The 27745-nt window shown below is 31.8% G+C and overlaps 1 protein-coding gene across 4 annotated transcripts in view; it reads right to left on the reverse strand.

Annotated features, from left to right (window-relative positions):
- Nucleotides 1-7398: 7398 nt before the first annotated feature.
- The window catches only part of LOC132743592 (uncharacterized), a 50752-nt gene continuing 30405 nt past the window's right edge, over nt 7399-27745 (reverse strand). For 2 of the 4 annotated variants that reach the window (XM_060732147.1, XM_060732132.1), the window contains exon 2: nt 7399-10494. In XM_060732147.1, the coding sequence (XP_060588130.1) occupies nt 7423-9774 (2352 nt within the window). In that variant the 5' untranslated portion in view covers nt 9775-10494 and the 3' untranslated portion in view covers nt 7399-7422. Of the gene's footprint in view, nt 10495-13192; nt 13368-15836; nt 16083-27745 lie in introns of those variants that run through there. The other 2 variants (XM_060732140.1, XM_060732127.1) reach the window with 2 other exon arrangements.

Here is a 27745-nt window from a genome sequence, read left to right on the forward strand (position 1 = left end):
GTGTCAAGTTATTATTTTGGAATATAATTCCATTCGGCCCACAATATTCAAACTTCATAGGATAATTGCCCATATTGGGTAGAATACCCCTATTGATATTGGGGTCACAAGGTCAAAGATCAAGGTCAATATTACCTTAAAACGGTAAACAATTCCGGAGCTTAACTTAAGTTCCATTTAGCCCTCGATATTCAAACTTCATAGGATGATTGTCCATACAGGTTAGAAGATCCTTATTGATTAAGGGGTCACAAGGTCAAAGGTCAAGGTTACTATTACCTTAAAACTGAAAAACGGTTTCCGCTCAATAAATTAAGTATTAATCAACCTACAGCTGTATAATTTGATAGGATGAACAGCCATTTCCAATACATGATCTCTAGTGATTTTAGGGTCAAAATGTCAAAGATCAGGATCACAATGATCTTTACACTGAAAAGTGTGGTTTCTGGAGAATATTAACTGAAGTTCCACTTGGCCAACAGTGTCCAATCTTCATTGATTATTGTCAATATTGAGTAGAAGACGCCTAGTAATTTTTGGTTCACAAGGTCAAAACGGTTTTCTTCTCAATAACTTACGTATTAATCAACCTACAGCTGTAAAATTCATAGGATGAACAGCCATGCCCAATACATGACCCCTATTGATTTAAGGTCATTAGATCAAATATTAGGATCACAATGACCTTAACACTGAAAATTGTGCTTTCTGGAGCATAATACAAGTTCCATTTGGCTTAAAGTGTCAAATGTGGGTTTTTTCCAAGCTAGCCCCCCCCCCGGATACAAACAAACTTTTAACATTAAATCTTTTCGGTGCACTATCGGTCACAAAAGATAAGTCAAGCTGTTGCGCTTAATTTCAAAGCTGTATTTGTAAAAGTTTGTTTGTACCGGGAAAAAAAATTAATTCGGGAATAAGTCTTATCGGAAATTGACATTTTTGTTTGATTTTATTAACCTGTCAATTGCATACTGATGATACATGTTATACGCTCAATGTAATATATTAATCTTCGATAGATTTTCTGGATGTTCCGTGAGCTGTTCTCAGCGAAATGTGATTTGATTTAATTGTATCTGCGAAGTCATTGTACTAGGCGTTATAGCGCAATAGGGCAACATTTCTAAGTGTCCTACATGTTGTAAGAACTCCATATTCTTTTATTTAAAAAATAACTTGGTTTAATAATTAATAATTAAAATTCATTTGGATTAAAGTCAGTAAATGTCATTTTAATGCCGCAAAACAATACAAATCGACAAAAATATCTGTTTAGACAATTATGCAAGCACTCGGCCATTTCCATTAAAATATACTGCAAAAATTAAGAGTAGGTCCAAAACAATGGCACCAGTGGGGATCGAACCACAGACTCCTCGCACATCAAGCAATTACTTAAACGAATTGTATTGCGGATCATCGGATGTACGACTTTCAAAACATAAGTTATATTCTCCATATTAATTTTCGTAAACGAAACGGAAAAACCCGAAATGGGATCGAATATATAAAATAAATGCTATAATGTATTCATAATTGACGGGTCAATACAAAAATAGTGCGGATATTAGAATATATGTAGATAAGGTTTAAAACAATCTATGTTCTCTTTTTAGAATGTTTATGGTAATTCCTATTGAAGGCCAAACCAAATGTATTTTGGTGTCAAGAGTATGTAAACACAATCACTGTAATGTGTACCCTGTCTTGCGATGACAAACATGTGTCATTCATTGTGTACGCTTTTTACGTGGCTTTATTTCTTTTACAATGTATATTGTTTAAACGGACAAACGTCATTTACAAGAATTAACGATTAGCACCTTATGAAAACATACGAATTTTAAAATTTATATAAAACTACGAAAACTGAACAGAATTTATGTTAAATCTTTATTGTAGAATCAGGTCACCTGCGCATACACAAATTACAGAATACATATACTAATATAACAATAACTTGGCATAGTTATATTATACAATTCTTTCACAAATAACATCAACAAAATTTTATGACACATTTTTATTATAATACACTAGCGTTCCTTTAAGGTCAAACAGAACAAAGGAAGACAAAGTATGGTACTTCCTTCTTATTCCGTCAATATACTGACATTCTTCCCTGACTTGTTAAGCAACGAATCATACTTAAAGTGCTTTTACTTAACATATATTTACAGCATTTTACCAGGAAGAAGTTTCTCATTTGAAATGTCGCTGAATAAGTATTGTGTAGACTAAATGGTATAGAGTCCAATAATATGTATGACTGGTGATTTCATTTTTATATTATTTATGTAAAAATAGTGATAGATTATATATCTATGGATACTGTGTAATTCTATACCGTACAATATTTCTTTTTAATGCTTTGTTAAAAAATGATCTATGCGTACATACCACCACCCCTAACCAAGCAATACTATACGATAACTCAATATTTAAACCAAGGTTGCCCTTTCAATTTAACTGTACCATCAAAACTATAATTAGAAAAAAGTAATATGATCCTAACAAATATTACACACAGCAGACGCCATAGCAAGTCAATGATCATTGATTTTATCATTTCACACATACTAAAATAGTATCAGGTTTTATGAATAACTCCCTAACTTGAAGATATTTTTGAAAACATAAGTCGTTTCATATTAAACCAATTGTACATTATCATCATAAACAATAATACAAGAAATATTTCAAAAAGTAATTATATACGAAATGTAATTATTTAAGAAACATTTGACTTACAATAAATTACTTTACAGTCTATTTGTGGAAATATATCAAATTCATTCATGTACACAAATATCACAGAATTCCTTCTATTTCCTATCTGGAAACATTTTAAGTCTTCTGAGTTCCTATATATATTTTTATATTATATAGTTTAACAATAGTCTGGTCTAATAGTACCGAATATATATGAAAGGGCAGGTAATCAAGACTAAGTTTAACAATATACAAAACTATTTTAGTGTTGTTATAATATTTAACCTGTAAGACTGAGTGTGGTATATCACTGTAATATATTGTTAAAAAAAAATACTTTTTTAATAAAGATAAAAATATTATTAGAAAGATTGCGTGATCTCAAATAAACGTTCCTATCTAAAACATTAAGGTTGTACATAAAAGGAAGCACAGGAAATGTAGGAAATTTAGTTGGAGGCAGCTTGTATAATATCAGGAATCATAAAACTTGCGTTCCTCTCTAATCTGTATAATAAATCTGGTTTGGAAACCCTAAAATCCAGGAGACGAACTCACAAATTAATTAGTGCTCGCCAATTTTTTTAAGCCAATCACCGACGAGGATTTTTCAAATTTTCATGTTACAAATCTTAATAGAACAGATTTTATATAAACTTGACGTTTTATATTATAAAACGCAAGTGGGCGGATCACTAAGCCGGTTAGAGTGCATATTGGATGTTCTTCGTAAATAAGAAAGCTACAGTCGCTTCGCAAGCTCCGCTGCTTTTTAGCTTTCTTATTTACGAAGAACACCGAATATGCACTCTAACCTATACTTATGTTCTACAAAATAGTAAATTATGTGGTTCCCTTCATATCTCTAAAGTAAAGTACCTGGCAATATTGAAGACATTACTCAATACAAATTTAAAAATGGTTCTAATTTTACAAATATCCATTGTTACACCACGTTTTCTACAATTATTTTCTTCATTCTGCTATAAAAAAAGATTTGAACTAGTAACCTAGAAAATAAGAAGTTTAAGCATTCTGGGAATATTTTATGCTTCTATTATGACACTTGTATATGACTCATAAACATTACTGCACTATCAAAGAACTTTTTGTTAGTAAAAATATTATTGACATTGATACATTCTTTAAACAATTTACAAAAATGACAGATATCCGTGACCGCCCGGTGTAAAGAAAATCAATCAATAAATCAATAAATCAATCAGAGAAGAAAGCCTATAACATTTGTTAATGTCGTTCCTTTCATAGTCACAAGCCACTAGCATAAAGCACACACAAAAAACAACAATAAAAACAACACCAACAAAAAATTAAAAAACAAATAGGTCATACATAATTTATATAATAACATATACGTGAATAATATTGCTTAAACTTAAAACATGAACAAACATATGTAAAATGGATTTCATGATCTAACAGCTCAGATGAACAATCATGCTATTGAAATACTGTTTTTCAAATTGTATACATAAATGAGACATGACCCTGCAGCATATACCCGCATACAATTTAAACAAATGAGAGGAAATACTTTGTGGAAGTTCAATAATAAACCAGGAAATAATTAATGTTTTAAATCATATATTAATTAAACAGCATTTTGTTATTGAATATAAAGTGAGAGAATGATTTTCAACAGACAGTATACACAGAGGATTTCTTAATGACTGCACATTTTGACATTATTATGGATAAACCTATTATAGTATTTACGTTGAACGTTTTCACATACATTTTAAACTGAACTATTCTTAAATTACACGCCACCAGTGCCAATCACATATTTTTTGTGGCCAGTAATAACACAATAAAATTATATTACATGATAAAAAATTACAAATCGAGCCTGCGACATTTTCAAGTTTGCTGTTATAGGGTTTCCTATTCAATAATTAACAACAATCTTCATAAGTATCTTAAATCATTTTCCTATATTTTCTTAAAAAATACCATACAGTTATTGTATCAAAACATGAAGCAAATGTGACATTTGTAAAATTACAAATTAACAACAATGTGTTCCGGGGAACGTCTGGTGATATTATATGACCTTAGTGCACAATAATAGGGAAAATATATAAATGACATCAATATAAATGTCTTCATAAAAAGTCAATATAACATATTCTTTAATTAGTTAAAAAAAAAACATTATTAAAATGTCACTTGTATCCGGGTAATATACAAATATATCCTGCGCATGCGCATTATCGGAATTATAGTAATGTCTCTTCTTGATACATAACCCAAAGTTATAAAATTATAAAAACCGCAAAGATAATTAATAAAGGAAGAAACGCCCTTTTAAAATAAGGTGTGTGCAGGAACAACTTATAACACTGTCTTGACCATTAATCACGATGTTGAAAACATTTAAGTAATAAACTGTCTGCAATATAGTTAAATTATATACAAGTTTAAAACATAAACAACTCCCTTTTTTGCATTTAATCAAGATAGCTGTTCTGCATTTAATGAATAATTAATTCTCATAAACAACCCAAAATTATTCATACAAGTTTAGTTAAAAATACACATATTTTTCTTTTATCTTATATGTAAACATTTTAACTTGAATGTCTTATACCACATACCTTTATCTTTTTACATCAGTTCACAATAAGTGACAAAATAAATACAAAACATACATCACAATACATGTATTTGATACAGTAAACAGCAAAAGGAGAGAGAAAACGTATATTTAAGTAAAATATTTTGGGAGGAAAAAAAAATTAAAAAGAACACATTTTAATTTATTGCTGACTTATCTCGTTAAATTATTATTATTATTATACGTCATGTGATATCAGTGTCAGTTATTTTTTTAAGTCATACGTTACATATGACAACAATCTATTTACGGGCTAGCAGTTAGTTGTAGGTTTACAAAATAACCAACAGATTAGTTGATTTTAAAATGTAACACGTACAAGATTAAATGATTACTAATAGGAATTCAATTTAATATTAATAGGAATTCAATTTAATAGACAGACAGACAGACATATACTTTTATTTACAATCAGGTTCTACAGTACATAATACATGAGAACAACATGATTTAATCACTTAGACAAAAATAGAATATATATACACATGGCAGTTTGCATGCAGATTATGGTATGAATATAAATTGTGGAAAGGGTATTTACTAAAATTAATTATCATTATTATTTTATCAACAAAGGGGACAGTTTAAAATTATATACTTATATTTGATGGTCATCAAATCTTAAATTGTACAATCACTTTAGCGTTTATATAGCAATTTACGTAGTACACATTCACAAGTGTGGCACTGCAAAGTGGGTGTTTACAGTTCAGTAATTGGAGATCTCGTGCGACTTGTGAATGTGTACACGTGTGTTTATATAAATATGGAATACAGTTTATAAATGAAGAAATGAATGGATTAACACATGAGTTGAAAAAGTAACAACAAAAAGATTCAATCGATTGACTGGGTAAGTTATTTCTTAACATTGTTTATCTATTATTATTTTTTTTTATATATATATATTTGGAAACCGTTGCTTTATGTTTGTTCAATAATTGCTCCCGGTTACATTACGAGTGACAACTGAAGTACTGTAAAATATAGTAAACAAAAACAAACAAAATATAGGCATTACAGGTAACCTCTGAAGTATAGGAAAATAAAGTAAACAAAAATCAACAAAATGTAAGCATCTGACAGGTTAAACAAGGCAATATTCTTCATAAAAAGTAAATAAACAAATTTAGCATATTGAAAGAAAGCTATTGTATTTTTTGTATCTAGGCTGTATCTCATATAAAATGAACAGGAATCATTTATTGAAAAATGACATTATACGTTTAGAGAAAATAGCAACATTTTTTAGTAAAGAGAATGAAGTTGATTGCATCAGTTCTTTGAATTTGAGTGTGTTCGGTCTATTGTAATATTTACTTGGAATTAGGCTTCTTCTACTAAGACAAAAGAAAGGGCATTTTAATATATAGTGAAATTCATCAGCAATATCATTTTGATTACATAAAGTGCATTTCCTTTGATCATGTTCTACAAAAGACTGGCGCCATCTACCAGTTTCGACTGGTAACCAGTGGTTGCCAGTTCTAAAATGAAAAAGATTAATACGTTGGTTATATGGTAAAAGTTTTAGGTAAGGTTCGAAAATTGGTGCATCTTTAAATATCATATAGTTTCTTCCTTTAGATGAATTCCTTAGTAAACCGGACCATGTTTGATAAAACTGATCTATTAGGCATCTGTTAATTTTCTTGTGAATATTACGATTTTCTGTTAGATTTTGATTTAACCAAAAATAGGTATTACCAGTATTATCAAGTATATTCTGTACATGACGAATCCATTTAAAATTTAACGCAGATCTATACATATAGTTATAACATAGTCTAGATATCTTATTTTCATGTGAAGTACAAAGTTTAGACCAAAAGCTGATTATTCTCGTTTTGATTATTATCTCTAGGGGATAACGACCTAGTTCACCGTATAACATATATAAAGGTGTACTTTTTCTGCAATGAGTTATTTTTCGGAGAAAATCAGTATGTCAATATATGTGCAGCTATTATATTTTCATTTTATGGCACAAAACAACAGAGGCACCTGAATAGAAAATAAATTGTTTCATTAAATTTTAAAGACATCACAACCTAATATACATATTGCTATGACTTCGTTGTATTTAAAAAGTTGTTTATAAGTTCCACGTCACGCATATCCTTGTTAGGCTCGTTTCTCACAGTTTTATACCGGATCAACTGTTTAAGTGACACAAATTTTATACCATAACAATAACCGAAATTATCAGGATCATAAAATAAATCCCATTTGTCTTTTACTCCACTGACTTTAAAATGATCTTCACCCCAAGGACGTTCATTAGATATTGAATTATTTTTGAAAGCATGTACTTGAATTGACATTCCATTCTTATTTCCCAAAATGGACTTATCGATTTCATTTGAAAATAAAAGGTCTACATCTGTCCGTTTTCGGAGTCCAAAAAAGCCAAGAACAGTTCCGGAGTCCACCATGACGTCATCTCTGCCAATATAAATTCCAGGAAGTGTTTTGATTGACTTTTGCGAGGTTCGTCTAGCGATTTCTTCTGCTATTAATTTACAATCGCTCGGATCTTTAGCGTAGTTCATAAATTGTACCGAGTTGGGATTTAGAATCATTTCTGCTAGAATTAAATTTTCTTCCATGTTATCTGGTATATGAGCTGTTGATTTAAATATCTTGTCATCATAATGTTTTCTGATTTTAGCTTTGCATTTAACTAATTCACTCTGCTCCTTAGCATAAATAAACAGAAATCGAGCATTAAATGTAGAACTGAATTTTGCTATCATTTGTTGAATCTTTGTTTCTAACCAAGACTGTCGGCCGTACATGTGCGATATTAACTGTCTTGCTCCCTGTTTTGTCAGTTCCACAGTTGTTTCATATAGAATACCGTTATCTTTAGAGCAGCTGCTTTTAACAATTGTTCGCATTGCATCATCTTTATTCTTATCATTTGAAAATATTGAAACTATAGAAACATGCGTTTTCAGCTCGGGCAACTTTCTCTGTATCTTCATCCATTCCAGCATGACTATTTTGAAATATCTTTCCGTCAATCCTAAACCTTTAAAAAACTTATAACCCCACCCAATATGTTCGGCGTATGTTTGATGTTCAAAACTTGCATTTCTAGATAGGATTACAGATGATGATATTCTATGTGCACCATTTAACAGAAAACCATTTTTATCAACCGGTATTCTTGATCTATCAGCACTAAAACCATGTTCTTTAATGTTTCCTATTGTGCTATGGAAGGCTGAAACGAAGTCAGAGCTATTCTTTTTCGTTTTACACTCTACTTTAGAATCATACCAAACTTTCTTTAGCCCACAACCTTCTTTAAAATGGTTCCATACTCTCAGATGTTCAGTATATGCTTCTTGTACAACAGGTGGCACTTTCTTTTCAAACACATAGAAATATGCATAAACCATTTTAACAACAACGTCAAACCTGTCTGTGTTCAAATATAGTGAAGGATTCTCACTTAATGTTAATTGTTCATCTTTACTTTGAACTTGTGGACTAGCATTATCTAAATCTAGTGTTAAAACTATTACTTCCGGATTTGTAATTTTCCCGTTCGAGGATATAAAATTTAGATGACTCTCTCGATGTAAAGACTGTAACAGTGAGGAATCAGATATTCGTATAAATGTTTTATCATTACTGTGTGTGTATTCAAATATTGACTTTCCGCTGCCTTTAAACACTTGAGCATATTTCCGCGAAACAGCCTGGTTAAATTTGCACATAAATGGCGATAAATAACCCGGCTTCACATTTTTACAGTCTTTGTCATTTTTACTATCTGACTGTACTGACTCACATTTCAACAACTGGATAAGAACAGTCTGTTCTGTTTGTTCAAGCTCTGATTTAAGATATGTTTCTAAAGTTTGTAAATCAATATCAACTGAATCATCTGTATTTAAGATCCAGTCAGGATTTCCGTTTTGTAAGACCCAGTGATAACTGTTTTTGATACTACCTGGTATATCTTCATAAATATCCGTGGAGTTCATAAGTATAACGTTAGGTTCATCACGCAGCTTTTTCGTTATTTCTTCTTCCTTGTCTAGGTATGTTTGATCACGTGCAACAGTTTTATCTTTAGGTTCACATTTTCCAGATTTGCGCTGTTCTGATGGATATGCACAATACAACCCGCTCACTAAGAAGTAAACATGTGTATTATCTTTGGCCCAGGATTTTCGAATAGTTTCACGTCTGGAAAATGAGTTACGGTTACTAAATATAAGCACGGCGACATTGACGTCATATGACAGTAAGGAGTGTAAACTTGAATCTTGAAACGATTTCGTTTTGGAGTTAAACCGTTCAATATAAGAGTTTTTATTGTAGCCCGATGACATGAAAAATAATACAATAACAATGCTGAACAAAGTCAAAAAATATATCGTACGTTTACGAACTGATCCCATTATCAAATTAAATTGTTATATCTTAATGTTCTCGTATATTTGTTATTTTCACTGAAGTGTATGGTGAACTTGTACTTGTCACAATTTCAAGGATTTTAACAGAAATACATTGACATAAAACATCAGATGGAATATCCTTGATTACTGTTGATGATTTGACCGCCTGAATAATTGATGTTATCACAACCCTATCACTCCAGCCCGTGCAGATGTAAATGTCTATATGTGGATGTAGATGTCTATGTGTTGATGTATATGTGTAGATGCAGGTGTCTTTGTGTAGATGCAGGTGTCTATGTGTAGATTCATGTGTCTCTGTGTAGATGCAGGTGTATATGTGTAGATGCAGGTGTCTATGTGTAGATGCTGGTGTCTTTGTGTAGATGCAGGTGTCTATGTGTAGATGCAGGTGTATTTGTGTAGATGCAGGTGTCTTTGTGTAGATGCAGGTGTCTTTGTGTAGATGCAGGTGTCTATGTATAGATGCAGGTGTCTATGCGTAGATGCAGGTGTCTTTGTGTAGATGCAGGTGTCTTCGTGTAGATGCAGGTGTCTTTGTGTAGATGCATGTGTCTTTTTGTAGATGCAGGTGTCTTTGTGTAGATGCAGGTGTCTATGTGTAGATGCAGGTGTCTATATGTAGATGCAGGTGTCTATGTGCAGATGCAGGTGTCTATGTGTATATGTAGATGTCTTTGTGTAGATGTAGTTTTCTACAATCTGAAAATATAAACAACAACATTTATTATTCAGACTCGGAAAAGTTTAAAACTGCATGATTTCATAAAACATTTAGAAATTGTTTAAAAGTAAAAATATTTGAAGTAAACAAAGTTAGAAATTTACACTTTGCAAATGGTACTTTACCATTTAATTGACAGGTAAAATTATCATAAGGAGGTCAAAAGAAGCTAGAATAGCCTTTATTGAGTTAGTCAGGCAGTTCCTTAGATGTGATTTTCTTAATACTTTGGCTCATTTGAAGCATGCAACGTTTAAAATTTTGTACATCATGATATTAAAATCAACATCAGAAAACTACATCCATTCAAACAGATGTGCTGCAGGAGATGATTTTCTGTTCATACATGTACATGTATATAATCTGTATATAAAATATGACAGAATGAAAAGAAGCAATGGTACAAAATTAAAACATCAACAACAATAACAACAAGAACTGTCGGAGAAAAGTATTGGCTCGACTATTCGGAAGGTTGTCACAAGGGTGTTTTATTGAGTATAATAATGCTAATTACCTATGAATACATAAAATTGACCGAAAAGGTACAAAGGCTTGTTATTAAGATGTTTTATCAAGTAACTCATTGCTTTATTATTATGAATGCATAAAATTGTCCCAAAGAAGGCACACAACCTTCAGTAGTTATGGAGATAACAGCTTAAAAGCAAACCTTTACCATGAATTTCTAAGTTGAAAAAGGGGAGAAAAATCAGCCTAAATGCAAGATAGAATTATGGATCTTAGTCAATGATCTACAATTATGACCCTAAATGCATATGTGAAGTTTCAAATAATTATCTTTAATAGTTATTGAAATATGTAAAACTTGCATGTAAACCAAGAGACTAAGTAGAAAGGGGGAGATGAATCAGCCTAAATGCAAGATAGAGTTATGGAACTTGGTCAGTGACATACAATTATGACCCTCTAATTATGACCCTAAGTACATGTATAAAGTTTTAAGTAAATAACTTTGAAGACCTTTAACCTTTCACCAAAATTTCTAAGTTTTAAAGGGGCAAAAAATTCTGCAAATATTGCAAACATTGTTACTATAAAAAGTATTGTAAATTCCAATTGAATATCTCAAGCAATAATTGAGATATTTGACTTTACAAAAAAAATTTAACCAAAATTTCTAAGTTAAAGGGGCATAATTATGTAAATATTGTAGGCAGAGTTATCCAACTTGTCAATCTGATGAACATTGTTACTATAAATAAGTATTGTAAGTTTCAAATGAATATCGCCAGCAATAATTGAGATATTTGACTTTACAAAAAAAACTTTAACCAAAATTTCTAAGTTAAAAGGGGGCATAATTCTGTCAATATTGTAGGCAGAGTTATCAAACTTGTAAATCTGATGTACCTTGTTTCTATAAATAAGTATTGTATGTTTCAATTGAATATCTCAAACAATAATTGAGATACATTTGTATTTGACTTTACAAAAAACTTAAACCAAAATTTCTAAGTTAAAAAGGGGCATAATTCTGTCAATATTGTAGGCAGAGTTATCCAACTTGTCAATATGATGTACCTTGTTACTATAAATAAGTATTGTAAGTTTCAATTGAATATCTCAAGCAATAATTGAGATATTTGACTTTACAAAAAACTTTAACCAACGCCGACGCGGACGCCGACGTCGACGCCGGGGCAACTACAATAGCTCTCATATTCTTCGAATAGTCGAGCTAAAAATCTACATGATGTTATTAAGCACAAAACAGAATGATTATAATGTGAAGATAATGTAGCCGTCTCTTTTTATGATTGATATACATGTATATCCAATATGCGCGACATGTGAACAATCGGAGACATAAACAAACTAAAAATACATAATGCCTCGGTAAAAAGTTATTTGCTTCTGGGGCGTATCCTTTCAGTCTTTTCAACAATATAATTGACAATGACCAGAAAGTGATCAAAATTTCGAACTCACCAGCTTCTTCTGTGCTTCGTATAATGCTAATATATATGAGCCGCGTCACGACAAAACCAACATAGTGCGTTTGCGACCAGCATGGATCCAGACCAGCCTGCACATCCGTGCAGTCTCATCAGTGTCCATGCTGTTCGCTTACAAACCCTATTACAAGTAGAGAAACTGAAAGCGAACAGCATGGATCCTGATCAGACTGCGCGGGTACGTAGGCTGGTCTGGACCCATGCTGGTCGCAAACCCATTATGTTGGTTTTATCATGACGTGACTTATGTTTCCTTCGATAAAAAAAAGGAACAACATAGGTTTGATAACATGTCAGATGATTTTAAGCTATCTTAGATGCTTATCACCTGAAGAAAGTAGCGATAACTACGAAATTATTAAAAATAGAAAAATGTAAATAAAGTAGTACATGTATTTTCACTTCCATACAAAAAACGAAATCACTGTCAGTGTACTAATTGACAAAATGTAACAGAAGCAAAAAAAGGTTCAGGTTATTGGTTGATATGTTTCTCATTGGAAACAAATCAAAAATATTTTGAGGAAAAAAAGCATTTAAGGAGCATAATGGGCATCTAAAGACAAATACAACATTTCCTAGTTAGCTCAAGTGATTTCAATTTCCATTTCTGCTTTCTTTAATTCATTAAAATCATCTCAATATTGATCAGAAGGCTATAAAGCAATTATTGTCATGTTCAGAATTATTGATTTACCTGATCAACAGATAATTTCTACCGTTAGAGCTATTGTACTGGTTCAGGTAAATTACCATCACATCACGTGACCGTTGATTTGCGAAATACACACAGACAAAGATTAATCTTTATTTTAGTATCTTCTCAAGTTCTCTTTCACTCAGGAGAAATTATTCATGAACGTTTCATCAAACTTCAGGAAGCCGGGAAACAAAAATGAAATATAAGAGTTTTAATTCTAAATACTGTAAAGGACTAAAACAAAAAAAAATGGACTCTATTGTCTTTTCTTATAGTTGACGCCATTAAACATTGATTAAAGCTTCCATATCAATACAGACATCCGACTCTTTTAAGGAATCCCATGCGGCTCTCAGCTAAAAGAGGTTAAAATAGCGGCTCTCAGCTAAGAGAGGTTAAAATAAATATAAAATAGCGATTCAATTGTTCTGTCTTGTTTCAATAAAAAATGTTTTTGAAATAACATAATTTAAAAGCTCATCAAAATCATTGAAACTTGCATAGAAAACAAGGAATTTAACAGCAAAAAATATCAGAAAAATAAAAAAAATATAGATCATCCATAACGTAATATATGCATGTTTATTATATAATCTATAAATAGCTTTGAAATGCCTTTCCCTGATTGGCTAACAAGCAACTTTTTGTAAAAAATAACAGGTCAATATCAGAGTATATTCACTGTTTTTTTCCCTAAAAATAGATTTTCAGAGTATATTCACCGGTTATTCTTCTAAAAATAGATTTTCCGGAAATCCCTAAAAGACGCGAGACTTTGACGTGACGTAACGCCAAGTTTGTTGTTTTTATTCTGAAAAAAAAAAACGTTGAGTTGGGTGTACATAAGAGTCAAATTAGTCTATTTTAGTTACCGTTTTTCATTTTTATGAAAAATAGGGATTAGCATGCCAATGGAAAGGGCCAACTTATGGAAACAGCTAGACAAGCTGAAAAATGATTTCCGTCGTATGCAATGGCAGATGTGATGAGCCATATAAAAGCTATTTATAAATTATATAATAAAACAGATATGTACTTTTTAGCTGTTGAATATGATGTGATATGTGCTGAAAAATTAATATTGACCTCGGCTATCGCCTCGGTCAATATTAATTTTTTCAGTACATATCACATCATATTCAACAGCTAAAAAGTCCATATTTGTATAATATGTATCATATATAGCCATAACACCTTTCTTTCATTGTATTTTACTTAATGCTTCAGATTTATATTTTGCATAAAACATATTTCACAGAACAGAATAGAACAGAATTTTATTTTGGATTTGTACATAGTACATCATCACTACAATATAAATACACACATTGTAAAGATGTCACGTTTCTATTTAACAACTAATATAGGATTAAATATATAGTATTGAATTTCGTGTAAAGCTGGAGAATGAACTATTATTTTACATCACTTAGACACTGACACGTTCATAATTAAAAAAATATTATTTTTTTTCGTTTTTCGTGGTATAGTTCCGGAATGAGCGACCATCACAGATTAAAACAACCATCCCCACATAACCTGGTAGGGTACATTTCTCATGTATATTATTACAACAATCCAAGCATGTTGAAATAGTATTAGTTATAAATATTATTGTCACAGCTGAAAGCATATATAACCCAAGGGCTTCATATCAACCTACGTTTATACTCGGCCATATCATACATGTATATCAAAACTCATTATCCAATACAATCCATTTATGCAAATCAGAATCCCCACTTCACAGACTCACAAAGGAACGCCGTGTCTGAGCTTCCGAAGGGCACTTTTGTCAGATATGTCAATATTTGTATTAAAGTCATTAATAAATACACTATTTATTTATCTATCTATCCATCTATCTATAATAAATACACAACAGGAACATTATATTCAATGTCACACTCACAAACTTTCACGTGAATATTTTAAATATTCTCTTCTTTAAAGCGGAATTCTGTAGCATGACGAGAAATACATCTTTACTTAAATTAATTTCACGCATTTTATTCTTAAAAGATAAAAGTTAATTGAATATAATTATGTTATTTAAGATTATAATTATAATGAGTTTTTTTTTTCTTTATCATTTATTTCTAATGTATATCACCACAGTTGATGATGAAAACAACAAAACACTTTATCAGCCGCTAAGTAAAAACATTCTAATATTATCTTAAAGGCACATTTTGCCGCAGAAACGAATAAATATTTCCATCTTTAAAAACGACAAAAATGAGTTTTAAAATGTATAAATAATAAATTTAAGAGAATGTTGGTATACTCATCACTCGAAAAAAGTAGCGACTTTTGTCAGTAGTATAATGAGGTAAACAAAGTAGTATTTTAACTCCTATACAAAATATTTAATCACTAAAACTATACTAACTGACAAAAGCGAAATTAGCAAAAGATGCTTGAGGTACATGGCCACTGAGTAGCATTTTGGTAACAATAGCAGGATACTAAACATAAAAAGTTTTTCAGAAATAAATTTTAAAGCACTTCTTCGGCATAATTGGCCTTTAAAGCCAATTCTGTCAAAACATAAAAACAAAAGCAATTATATTAGAAATGTGAAAAGATACAAGACTTAAGTTTATCAAAACTGATATAATTTTAATAAGAATAAACTTACATGACCATATTAAATCCTTTCTGAAGCTTGAAATAACTTTTAACAAACATTTAAAATATTATCATAGCATACACCCGGGTATGTTAACCACATCTCACCAGCTAAATTTGCCGAAACTCTTTACAAGGAGAATATTAAATAAAGTTGAAATTCTACACCTCATGTGTAGGATCCTATTTCACATTCGTGTTTGCTCGTTATTTAACGCAACACTAGTTCTCCTAGTTAGCTACAGTCAATATTTGTGTCTGTAAGGATACAGGTATATATGGATGAAGTTTAACTTAATAAAGGCCAATAATTAGTTTCTCGTTATAAAGGAAATACATCAAGGATAAAACACACTATCTATAAGGAACTATTTAGAGTAGGCACTTCTCGGAAATAGATGTATATCCGTTTATAAACTGTCTGCTCTTAAAGAAAAGGTTGTAAACCAAACATACTTCAATCGAACAACTATAATTCGAGGATTCCAAAGTGGTTTTAAGAAAATGTAACTAAATTCAAAGTTTAAATAACTCTATTTTTTATATTTTTTTTAGAATGAATAAAGCTCATTTTTTTTTGACAAGGAGATTAGTTCGATTTTACTTCAGTAATAAATAATAGAAGAGAACTGCGTTTATTAAATTGATAGACACGAATATGTATTTTTCCTTCATTAATCATATTAATAACAGGTGAGCATTTTGAAGCAAACAATGTGGTTTAAGCAATGCTCATCTTTTCTAATCCGAAAGGTGTCTTCAAAGCACTTCAAAGTTTTTGTTTTGTTTTTGTTTTATACCAGTTAAAAAGATATAATAATTCAGGAAGAAATGTACAATAATTTTTTTTTTGTAATAAATTTTACAATAGGAATGTCCAGTGTTCTGAAATCTTTTAATATATACACGGCAATCAATTTCAAATTGTAAGCACTGATATGATTTAATTATTTAAGGTTTTGCTGCATCAAATTCATAATACTTTTTCAAGATATAAACTTTAAATATGTACGGCAAAATACGATTTTGTACGTTAAAGTATTTACATATCGCAAGTTATTATTCTGGCGTTAACAAGAAATAATCAAACGGTTTATGTGTCGTTAATTTATGAAAAACACGTTTTAAATGTTATTACATATTAAACTATCAAATAAAACCATAACACACATTATACATGTAATTTCATTTATACCAACAATATACAGGGTTATTCCAGGGTTATTCATTATTCACGTGAGTGGCCGGTAATGTTCGCAATGACAGGGTCACGTGAATCAGTGGGCGGAGCTATCTCATCTGTGGGACGCACATGTACAGAACAGAACATACTCTTTATTTGGTAGACACAGATTACAAACTATTAAATTCTGCAATAACATGTGTGCAAATTTATAAACAAGATTATAAGCAGTGGGAATGGTCAATATATAACTAAGGAAAGAATATACATACAGACAAAGTAATTATACAATAAATATTGCTTATGGGTATATTATGCCGGCTCGCCACGGCGAGCCGGTATTACGGTAGGATTTTACTGAGAAACAACCTAAAACTCCGAAGCTATCCAAAAATTTAATCGAAGCTTGGCTTCCAGCTTTCTACAAAATTTATCTATCAGGGCTAGGATCCAAAATTATTTAGCCAATCAAATTTAATCTTACATAGCGTCAAAAAACCTTCAATTTTCACGCCATTTTTAAAAATCAGCAAGTATTGTTTTGAGCGCAAAGATATAATGATGATTAAAATGTTTGTCTGTATGAATTCTTTTCAATAAATCATATTTACACTGACTTCTGATTTAGCGATTTCACCTGTTTTCTCTGTAGTAAGTTTTCGTTTGGTTAATTAACATAAGTGTACATCTGGTTCTGTGCATTTTTTATTTTTCCTTTTTTTTCCGGTCATTTTATCCTTTCCGGTATTTAGTGTATGTATTTACTGGCCGGGATCCGGGACGCCCGGGATCCGGGATCGTATAAGATATGGAGGAAATTCCTAATGAACTATATTTGTGTTGATTGTTGTCGTAATGAAAGGCCATTAAACGTTAATTTAACGAACGTTAAATTAATTTAACTTAGAATATAGATATATTTAGAGCTATTTATTAACAAACTTAAAATGCGGAAATCACAATAGTTATAATTATATGCCTAATTAATTGGAAAAATCAAAGACTATTTTCTTGAATTGGTCAAATCCCGGGATCCCTGTATGTTTTAAAACGATCCCAGCTTTTCTGAAAACTATATACTTGAACTGGCCAATCCGTGAGATCTATTTACATTTTAATACGATCCCGGCTTTTCTGAAAACTATATTCTTGAACTGGTCAATTCCCGGGATCCCTATATGTTTTAATAGGATCCCGGCTTATCTTAAAATCATCTTCTTAGACTGGTCAATTTCTGGGATCCCTATATTTTTTAATAGGATCCCGGCTTTTCTGGCTGAATTGATTGACAACTTGTGTTTACTTTAGGACTTGTGCCTCTCATTCCAATACTAAATAACATACATGTATTACAACTTAATTTTGTATAAAGAGACATCTTTATGAAATCTACCTATCTAACATTTTGTGGTCAAGGTCAACAGGCCATATAGTAAATGTGCATAGACATAGGTTCTTCAATCTGTTTACATGCACCTTCATATATACTCATACTCATACTCATCTTGGTTAAACTGAGAGAACTTTATATGTCACTTTCAGTCAATGAGTTTAAGATTTTGAATTTACTGGCCCGAATTCCAGTTTTGAATTTATTCTACTAAATAATTAACAAAATTTTCTTAAATTTACACTGGCCTGAACTTATATACACTGGCCATCGGGCACCGGGCCAGTGTTGACTTCACTTTTATTTTGTTGTTCGCTGAAGTCTCTTCAGCTAACAGAACTGTCATTTTTACATTTAAACACACCCCTTGAAAAAAATTACGAAGCGAGTCGCTACTAGCTTTTTTAAAAGCTAACCTTGTGTATAATTACAATGGATTTCACGAATCAAGTAATACCCCTGCAGCTTTTACGACTCCGTAAAATGAGATGCACGGCCATGCATATATTTTGACGTGACGCCATTTGCATTATACAAGCAAAGCGTACAAAAACGCTAAATGTTAGCGTTGCACAATAGGCGTATTAATGAAACAAGAAGTTCAAGATGCGGTGTTACAATGCTGTCCAGAGGATATTGTCTATATGTACAAGACAAGTTCCTTGCTCAACGGACCGGAACCATTAGAGTAATTTTTGTAACGGACTACATAATGATCAATCTAACTTAAGTTCACATCTAATTATGTTTACATGAAGCTCTGACGATGACCGATACGAGATCACCGCCTTGTTACCTTTCAATCAGCCAATCAATAACCGCTTTCGCGTTCATGAAAGTGGAAACCAGAAAAGCAAACTCCTTAACATTTATAACGTCCTTTGGCAATACATCTGTATAAGGTTTGCCTTATCGTAAAATGCAAATTATTGCTGTACAGTTTCATTAAAATCTACTAAGTGGTTGAGTGTTCTTTTTTTTTCTTTTTTTTTCTTCTTCTTCTTTTTTCCAGCTCTGGTGGCCATTTTGCTTAGTGAGCCGGTGAACCGTATCAAAAGTAACAATTTTATCAGAGAACCATAAAATAAGAGGCCTATACACGGCAAAATTGGACCGGAAGGGGAAAATCTGCCCGCTAAAAAATAGTGGCCACGAGGGCTTGAGCTTTCTGGCCTGTTTCCGGCGTGTATTAATATATGTGATACAATTGTTGACATATAACAATTATACAGGGGTGCCACGGTTAGCAAAATTGCGAACCTTTTTAACTGCTACTTAATAACAGTGTAAAAGTTTAAAAACGACCGTTTTAAAAGACTTCTAAGAGTTGTTAACTTCAATATTCGTTCGTATTTTGTTATATTCATCCTATCTGATGATGAAGTACCATTGTCTGTTAACACTGTAATGTACATGATAAGAGAGCGTGCAATCGTAAAAAAACTAAAATACAAACAAAATGTCATATCTTATCATAAATAATATTAAGACCCGATTTAAAACTTCTTTGTTTGTCTTAAATACAATCCTCGGTTTCGGGTTATTTAATTTTCTTACCGTTTTTTCCCTTTTCTTTTTTTTTTTGGCTTAAAACCAAACAAATCCGTTTTTTTAAGAACGGATAAACGCGACACTCCAATATAAAATAGCATTTTTAGATATTGTAAATCTGGTATTATTCGCGATGCTTTAATTTTTCATTTTTTTCTGTATATTTATCAAACATATGTGTAAAACTAAAATCCCCATATCACCAGGAAGCAGTTATATCAAAATATGTATATCAATATACTGAAAATGTCATTCAATTTTAAGTAACGAAAAGTGGAGTTGTTTGCCTATATTAGTAAAAACTAATTAAAAAATTTAATTTACGAAATCAAGTCATCTGTGATTTTCCACTTTTTGATGACGTCACATTTGACAGGTCTTTTGCACGTGCTTTCGTTAAGCGGGTGAACTATATATGTTGACTTTTCGGCCCCGGGCCGAAAACTCATAAATGGTTACACGACATACATAATCAGTTGAAATCATTGTTAAATTTGTAACTATTTATAGTAGCAAATGTATCAAGGATCATTCGAATATATTTTTATTAAAATCTACCAAGTGGTAGAGGAGGAAATGTCGATATAAGGATTTTCTATTTTTAGCTCTGTCATCTTGTTCAGAGGACCGAAACCTAATATCATTCATCTCGTTCAATAATTTTGTATTGAACATTCACTCATTCAATGTCCTCTATCTCTTTTTTGAATAAATGAAAGCGCACATTTTATATTTTACGTTGACAAGAAGATTAAATCAGGGTTTCTATACTTATGAATAATAAGTTCTATTATCAAGACATGAATGTAGTAGACGTTGGAAATGAGACATTGACAGTCGCAAGCATGACATATCGATGCAGGTGGTAGATAACCCGCTGTCATGTTTATATATTATATATATTTATTTAATATCATTTTGATAAAATGATTTAAATGTTAATATGTACACTGTGTGAATATTGACATATTTTTCACCTTGTTACATGATGTTGATATGTGGGTAAAATGTAAGAGCTCACATCTATAGGTGAATAAACTATATGTTCTTTTATGTTTATATAGTTCTTTTATTTCAAAGAAAAGACCAACCATTATATAATTTCAGCAAAATAAGTAAATGCATTCATTTTGATTTGCTCTATTTATTTGTATACAACATACAAAAAACGTAGATAAATCACTTCACCTATGATACAAATCAAAATGACTAAATTGTTTACAATGGAATTTGTACACAAGTTATAATCAGTGAAAGTAACATTTCATAAAATATTGGATGGATGCAAAACTACATCGCTTAATATAATTGCACTGTGTTACAGGAAAAATGTACGCTATGTGATAAAAGAAAGAATTGCAAACACGTCGTACTCGTTGAAAATGTCACAATTTATTTTAAGCAAACAGTCGCATCATACAGAACGATGGCCATGTCACGAATTTTAGAGTTTATTTCACATCAATATGATGAACAATGTCTTCATTGAAACGATCACACCTAAATGTACACATTTACAATTGTAATTCATCGACATGAAAACTGTTTTGAAATACGCAATGCAGGTGTCACCCAGGTACAAAGTAGACATAATTAAACTCCCCCAATTCAGTTTAACCATGGTTTAACTTAACATATTTCAAGTGCATTTCGTGTAGTTTTAGTGTACTGTCCCGTATGACGTTTAAAGTTATTCAAGCAGAGCAATTCACTTAAACAACTTGGACAATGTATAAAGTAATACAAAATAGATATCTGAAAAAGATATAGTCGACACGGATGTAGGTGGAATAACTCTTCACGTTGATATCAGTACAATTTTCAAATGTTTATAAAGTATTTCTAAAATAGAAATAGTTGGGAATATGCTTTTCCCAACTATGGGGTTCTTGGCTTAGATTCACCTTTCACATTCTCGTCTACAAATATTATATCAGACATGCCCCTGGGGATAAAAAATTTTCGCCGTTAAGGTTACTGATATTTATATCAGTTCGCATAAACGTATATAAGAAAACGCTGTGACGCCGTTATATGTCGCAACACCGCTAAATGTCGTCCCATTGCCGCTTGTGACGCAGTTATATGTCGCAACGCCGTTGAATATCGCACACCGCTAAATATAGTACCATTGCCGCTTGTGTCGCCTTTATATGTCGCAACACCGCTAAACGCTAAATGTAGCATACTCCGCCAAATGTCGCACAATACGCACCATTGCCGATTGTGACACCGTTATGTCTCAACGCCGCTAAATTGAGAAAATATGTGCTTGAATTCATTATGTATGTCACATCTCTAAGCGTTTGTTTTACTCAAATGGTTTGAGGGTCAGCCGTATCAAAGGGTTATTGTCACTCTTCTGATGTGTATCATTCAACACGTCTCAGACATAAGAGGATGTATCACAGCTAGATTCACTTGTATTTGTAGATTAAAGTTTATATGAACCCAGTCATATAGTACCAGTTTGACTGTCCCTATTTTCACATTTCGTCAAATGTCTACACTTTTCGTTTTCGATTTTAACATATTTTCTTGATAATTATTTATGAAATAAATTATTTCGTTAAATGCAGTCTGTTAGAATGTGACATGTTTTCAAACTGGCCTTTCCGGATAAAATACAAAAATGGAGCATTTGGTGGATGAAATTTTGTAATGTTATATCATGTATCCCATTTCATATACATTGAATCCGTTTAGATAAAAGGGGCTCTACTGAGTTTTTTTGACATGCAAGGCTGGAAATATTTTTTTGATATCAATGTTCCATTTGCAAAATGTCAGATCATTCGCTAACCCCGTTTTTCAGAATAATAATGCCAAAACTGAAATCGCTGAAATTTGGCTAAAAATAGCACAAACATGTGATTTTGAATTCATTTCTTTGTATTTCTTACAAAAATTTTGTATATCTTTCTGTTATAAGTGCCCCAGCTGATTTAAGTAAGAAATTCAAATTTTATATTTATAGGCGTCGTTTCGATAAAAAAGTTCAATGTATATTTAGGTTTTGGTATCGCCTGATTTTTCGCGTGGTATGTAAAATGATAGGTCACTTGCCTATGCCAGACGTAGTTAAACTAGTGTCTGTTAGTTTAAACATAGTTTATTTCAAACAAGTATACACATTTACAATTTACAAATAGAACTTTACAACACATGAAGTTAATAAAAGAGGGTCAGAACTTAAAAGCTGATGCTTATATCGGCCTTATCCTAGTTTTTATTGGTTAAATATTGGCAGTGTATATATATGTATATAACATAGCAAATCTTATTCAAATAGTGTATATTCAACACTTTTTGGGAGCAATGAAGCCCATAAATCTCAAACATCTGCCATATCATGTTCGAGTATGTTAGGGTCATTTGGTTATTATGTATATACACTGTAGCTCGAGTTCAAGCAAGGACAGAAATTTGGATGGTCATGGAGTTTTATTTTCTAATGCGTTAGTCAGGAAATAGCGGTTAGCCGTGGTATGATAGATAGTTTTATTTCAATCATATTAGGCTTAAAAGCCCACGATGACATGATAATAGCATAATACTAGACAACGAACAGTGCATATACATATGAAATACTTAACATAGCATGATGACAATATCGGAGAAGATCATAACGACAAACTCTTCAAGGATAAATACATTAATGTTGTGTTTAACTTACATAAATTATATATGTATAGTATCATTTGATATGAATGTTATCCAAAACATATATATTTGATAAATGTTTAAAGTTTTAAACCTATGTGAAATTATATACATTCATCAAATAATAGGTTATATACATACATGTACTGAATAAATCCACGATTCTTGCCGCATTCTAAGACAAGAAACATAGAATATAATTGATGCATATTTAATTCATTTGTAATGGTTATAACATGAATATATCGGCCTTACCGAAAAGAAACTGCAAGACTGATAATATGTTATAAAATAACAATCATGTTCAAAATGACTTATTGTTATTAATATGTTCTTTTTACATATATACGTTTATTTAAGATGAGATATTTCAACACAATGAGCACATCGCATCCAATGACATAAATATGCATACTACACAATGTATTATTAACATTATTCATGTGTCATAGCTCTTTCGCCATAGAGACAAAAGAAAATTTATAAAGTATCAAAAGTAACCCTAGAATATATTCATCTTTTGAAAGAATATATATCACTTAAATTAATATAGTATGCATAGTTTATAGAAAAAAGACATTTTACTTAACGGTATACTTAGACACTAAATTATATTAATGACTACATGAGATTGTTTCAACTAACGGTATTAATAAAAAATAATTATAATTTTAACAAATAATTAAATGATAGAATTTCTTAGTTTAAAAGCTTTTTCAACAAATATTCCTAGGTTTCTTATTACTTTTTTATTTTCTGAATTTAATAATTCTATAAATTTATACATATTATTTGGTCTGTTCCAGAACTTCTTGTGAATGTAAGTGTTTCTTAATTCTGTATATAATGAGCATTCAATAACAAAATGGTATTCGTCTTCAAGAGTATTGCATATTGAATATTTTCTATCGTTAAAAGGTATTCTGGTTGGTTTTGCCCACCTACCAGCTTCTACTTGTAGTCTATGAGAGGACACTCTCAGACGTGTTAATGACTGAACAAATTTATTTGCAGTAAAACAATCAAGATATGGTTGGTACCTAAAGAAAGAAATATTTCTATAAAACAAAGCTCTACTAGAATTTGATAATCTTGAGTTCCAGTTCTGTATAAATTGGTCATTTAATCTTTGTTTAACTAAGGACAAAAATATCTTATCATCACCTACACCTTGATATAACCATGCGTCAACAAAACCTAGTGAACATAACAAATCTTTTAACATTGAACACCAATTTTGCCTATTTTCATACTGTTCAAAATCATCCTTTAACAAAGAGTAAATAATGAAGACATACTTGTTTCTTCCCAAATGTAATATTTTTAACCAATATTTAATAATATAAAAAAAAATGCACAGTTTTAAAGGATACCCGACCTAATTCCCCATAAATAAAGTCATTTTGTGTAGTCTTTTTAACACCCAATTTTTTTTTACAAAATTGTAAATGCACCCTTTCAATTGATAAATCATTGACAAAACCACACACTTCGCTGCAATAATTTAAAATCGGAGATACGAGTTTATCAAATAATTCTAATTTATGTTTTGGTTGTAAATAGGTAAATTTGTATAAATAATTACTCAGCTTAAATACTGCTTTTTGCGCTTGACCTGCTATAGTATTGTGGGCGGTACTTAATGAACCTCCACTTGTAAAAACAACACCTAAATAACAAAAATTGTTCACAAACTGAATAGACTGTTCATTGTATAAAAATTCTAAATTTCGTGGTAATGTCCCACCTTTTTTAAAAATCATAATTTTTGTTTTAGAGACATTCACCTTCATTTTCCACAGTTCACAATAATTGTATAATAAATCAATACTTTTTTGGAGTTCTTCAGGTGAATTTGCGAATATAACAATATCGTCTGCGTATAGTAATAAAAATATTTTAAACATGTTTACATCTAAGCCAGTCATATTACCATGTATAAAAACATATTCAAGGTCATTTATGAACATAGAAAATAAGAAAGGAGATAGACATTCTCCTTGTCTTACTCCTAGTAAATATGAGTATTCCTCACTTAACATGTTACAATGCTTAACTCTTGATTCCACAGACTCAGAAATGGATTTTACAATATCAAAAATCTTTTCTCGTAAACCTAGTTGTATCAATTTGTACCGATGGTAAGGGCTACAGAAATAAAATAAAAGTGATCTTAGGTGTTTTACAATGGCAATTGAACCAAACACACACTCACACACAAGCGTACATTTGTCGTAGATACCGAATTATAAGTATTTTTTTTTATTTTGGGTCTTGAATTCAACAAATATACTCAACACAAAAAGTTTAGCCAGTACACAAAGATGATAGGACTGATTTTTTGAAGTTCTAAAGAAATAAAAAAAGAAAACATTTTTCGAAATCAGTAAAGTATCTTCTTTAATTTAATCCACATCAAAACAAAATTCTATCAATTTGAAGAAGTTAATCGTCATTCGCTTCATCTAGGGATCGAGAGCGAAATTCTGGAGGATGTCAGTAGCGGGTGTGTCCTCCTGCTTTGTTGATGACTGCCAAACAGCGCCTCCTCATGCTGTTGATCAGCCGTCTGATGACTTGGAATGGAATGTTCAACCATTCCTCATGTAACGCTCGTTCCAGATCCCTCAGGTTGTTGACGTCATTACGTTGACGTACCTTGCGGCCAAGATGGTCTCAAAGGTGCTCTATTGGAGATAAATCGGGGGATCTGGCCGGCCAGTTGAGCACCCGGACGTTGTTTTGCCTCAAGAAGTCCCGCGTACCAAGCGGTGTGTGGCCTGGCGTTATCATGCTGTAGGACGTCAGCGTTGCCCTGACGTAGATATGGCAAAACCGCTGGCCCAATGATATTGTCACGGTATCCAATAGCATTAAGGTTACCGTTGACTGTTACAAGCTGTGTAGTCCCCGAGCATGATATACCACCCCATATCATCACGCTACCTCCTCCCGAACGATCTCGCTTTACAATGTTTGAGACGTCAAAACGTTCACCTTTTCGCCTCCATATCCGAAGTCTTCCGCGCTAACGGTACTCCAACCAACGGACGTCTGGATCGTAATCCTGCAGCTCTGAGACGGTTAAGAACGGTACCCAACGAAATTCTAGTTCCTGTTGCAGCATGTCAGCGGTTAAATAGTTCGGTGCTAGTCAAAAAATGATTATGTCGCGACGACGTCACCAGGTACCTGTCTTCACGTTGCGTTGTTTTCTTTGGTCTTCCAGAACGCGGTCTATCTTTAACGTTGTTTGTTTGTCTGTACCTGGACTGGAGACGGTAAATTGTCCGCTCGTGCACATGAAAATGGAGTGCGACGTGGTTAACGGTTGATCCACCGTTGAGCATACCGATAGCTGTAAGCCTATTGTTTAACGTCATTCCAGGGCGACGTCCCATGACAACGTTTTAAAAATTTTCTTTAAGAATTCAGGTGTGTATACGAGAACACGTGTTATACCACTAGTAAATTAAAGTTAGTGACACTGGACTGTGCAAACATGTGGTGCACGTGCATTTTGACGTCTTCGTGAAAAGCGTGCACATTTCAAGAGTACACAATAAAATCACCAAATATTGAATAGCCCAGGCGTTCAGCATGATTACACATGCTAGTATAAATTGCTACTTTATAGCGTGTAGTACATATCACATTATCAAAATACTGACTAAACATTTTGTGTTGAGTATATATTGAATGTTCCTGAAAGGCTATTTTCAGAAGATAATTAAAAAACAATCAAGTTGATATTCATATTATAGAACGCTAGAACCACTACTGTAGCGGGTTAATTTTTCTTGTGACATTTAAAGGTAGTGTTGCTTTCTTTAACGACAAGGGAAAATCGTGCTACATGAATGTTACAATTGCGACATTAAACAGGAGAAGACTTTACGACATTTAGAGGCACTTGCGACATTCAACTGCAATGGTGCAACATTTAGTGGCATTGTGACATATAACGGCGCCACGAACGCACTTACATCTCATAAACTAGAGCTTATAGTATTGCCGTGTAGACATTAACATTATGAATCGTGCAACTAATATATTTTTATCATAATTTTATTGGGTGCAATTTATTGTTGAGTATGTTTACATTTCATTTCCTGCAATTTTTTGCAGTTCA

This window comes from Ruditapes philippinarum, unplaced genomic scaffold (genome assembly GCF_026571515.1).
Source record: "Ruditapes philippinarum isolate M1 unplaced genomic scaffold, ASM2657151v2 ctg1172_1_1_1_1, whole genome shotgun sequence".
Lineage (NCBI taxonomy): Eukaryota > Metazoa > Mollusca > Bivalvia > Venerida > Veneridae > Ruditapes > Ruditapes philippinarum.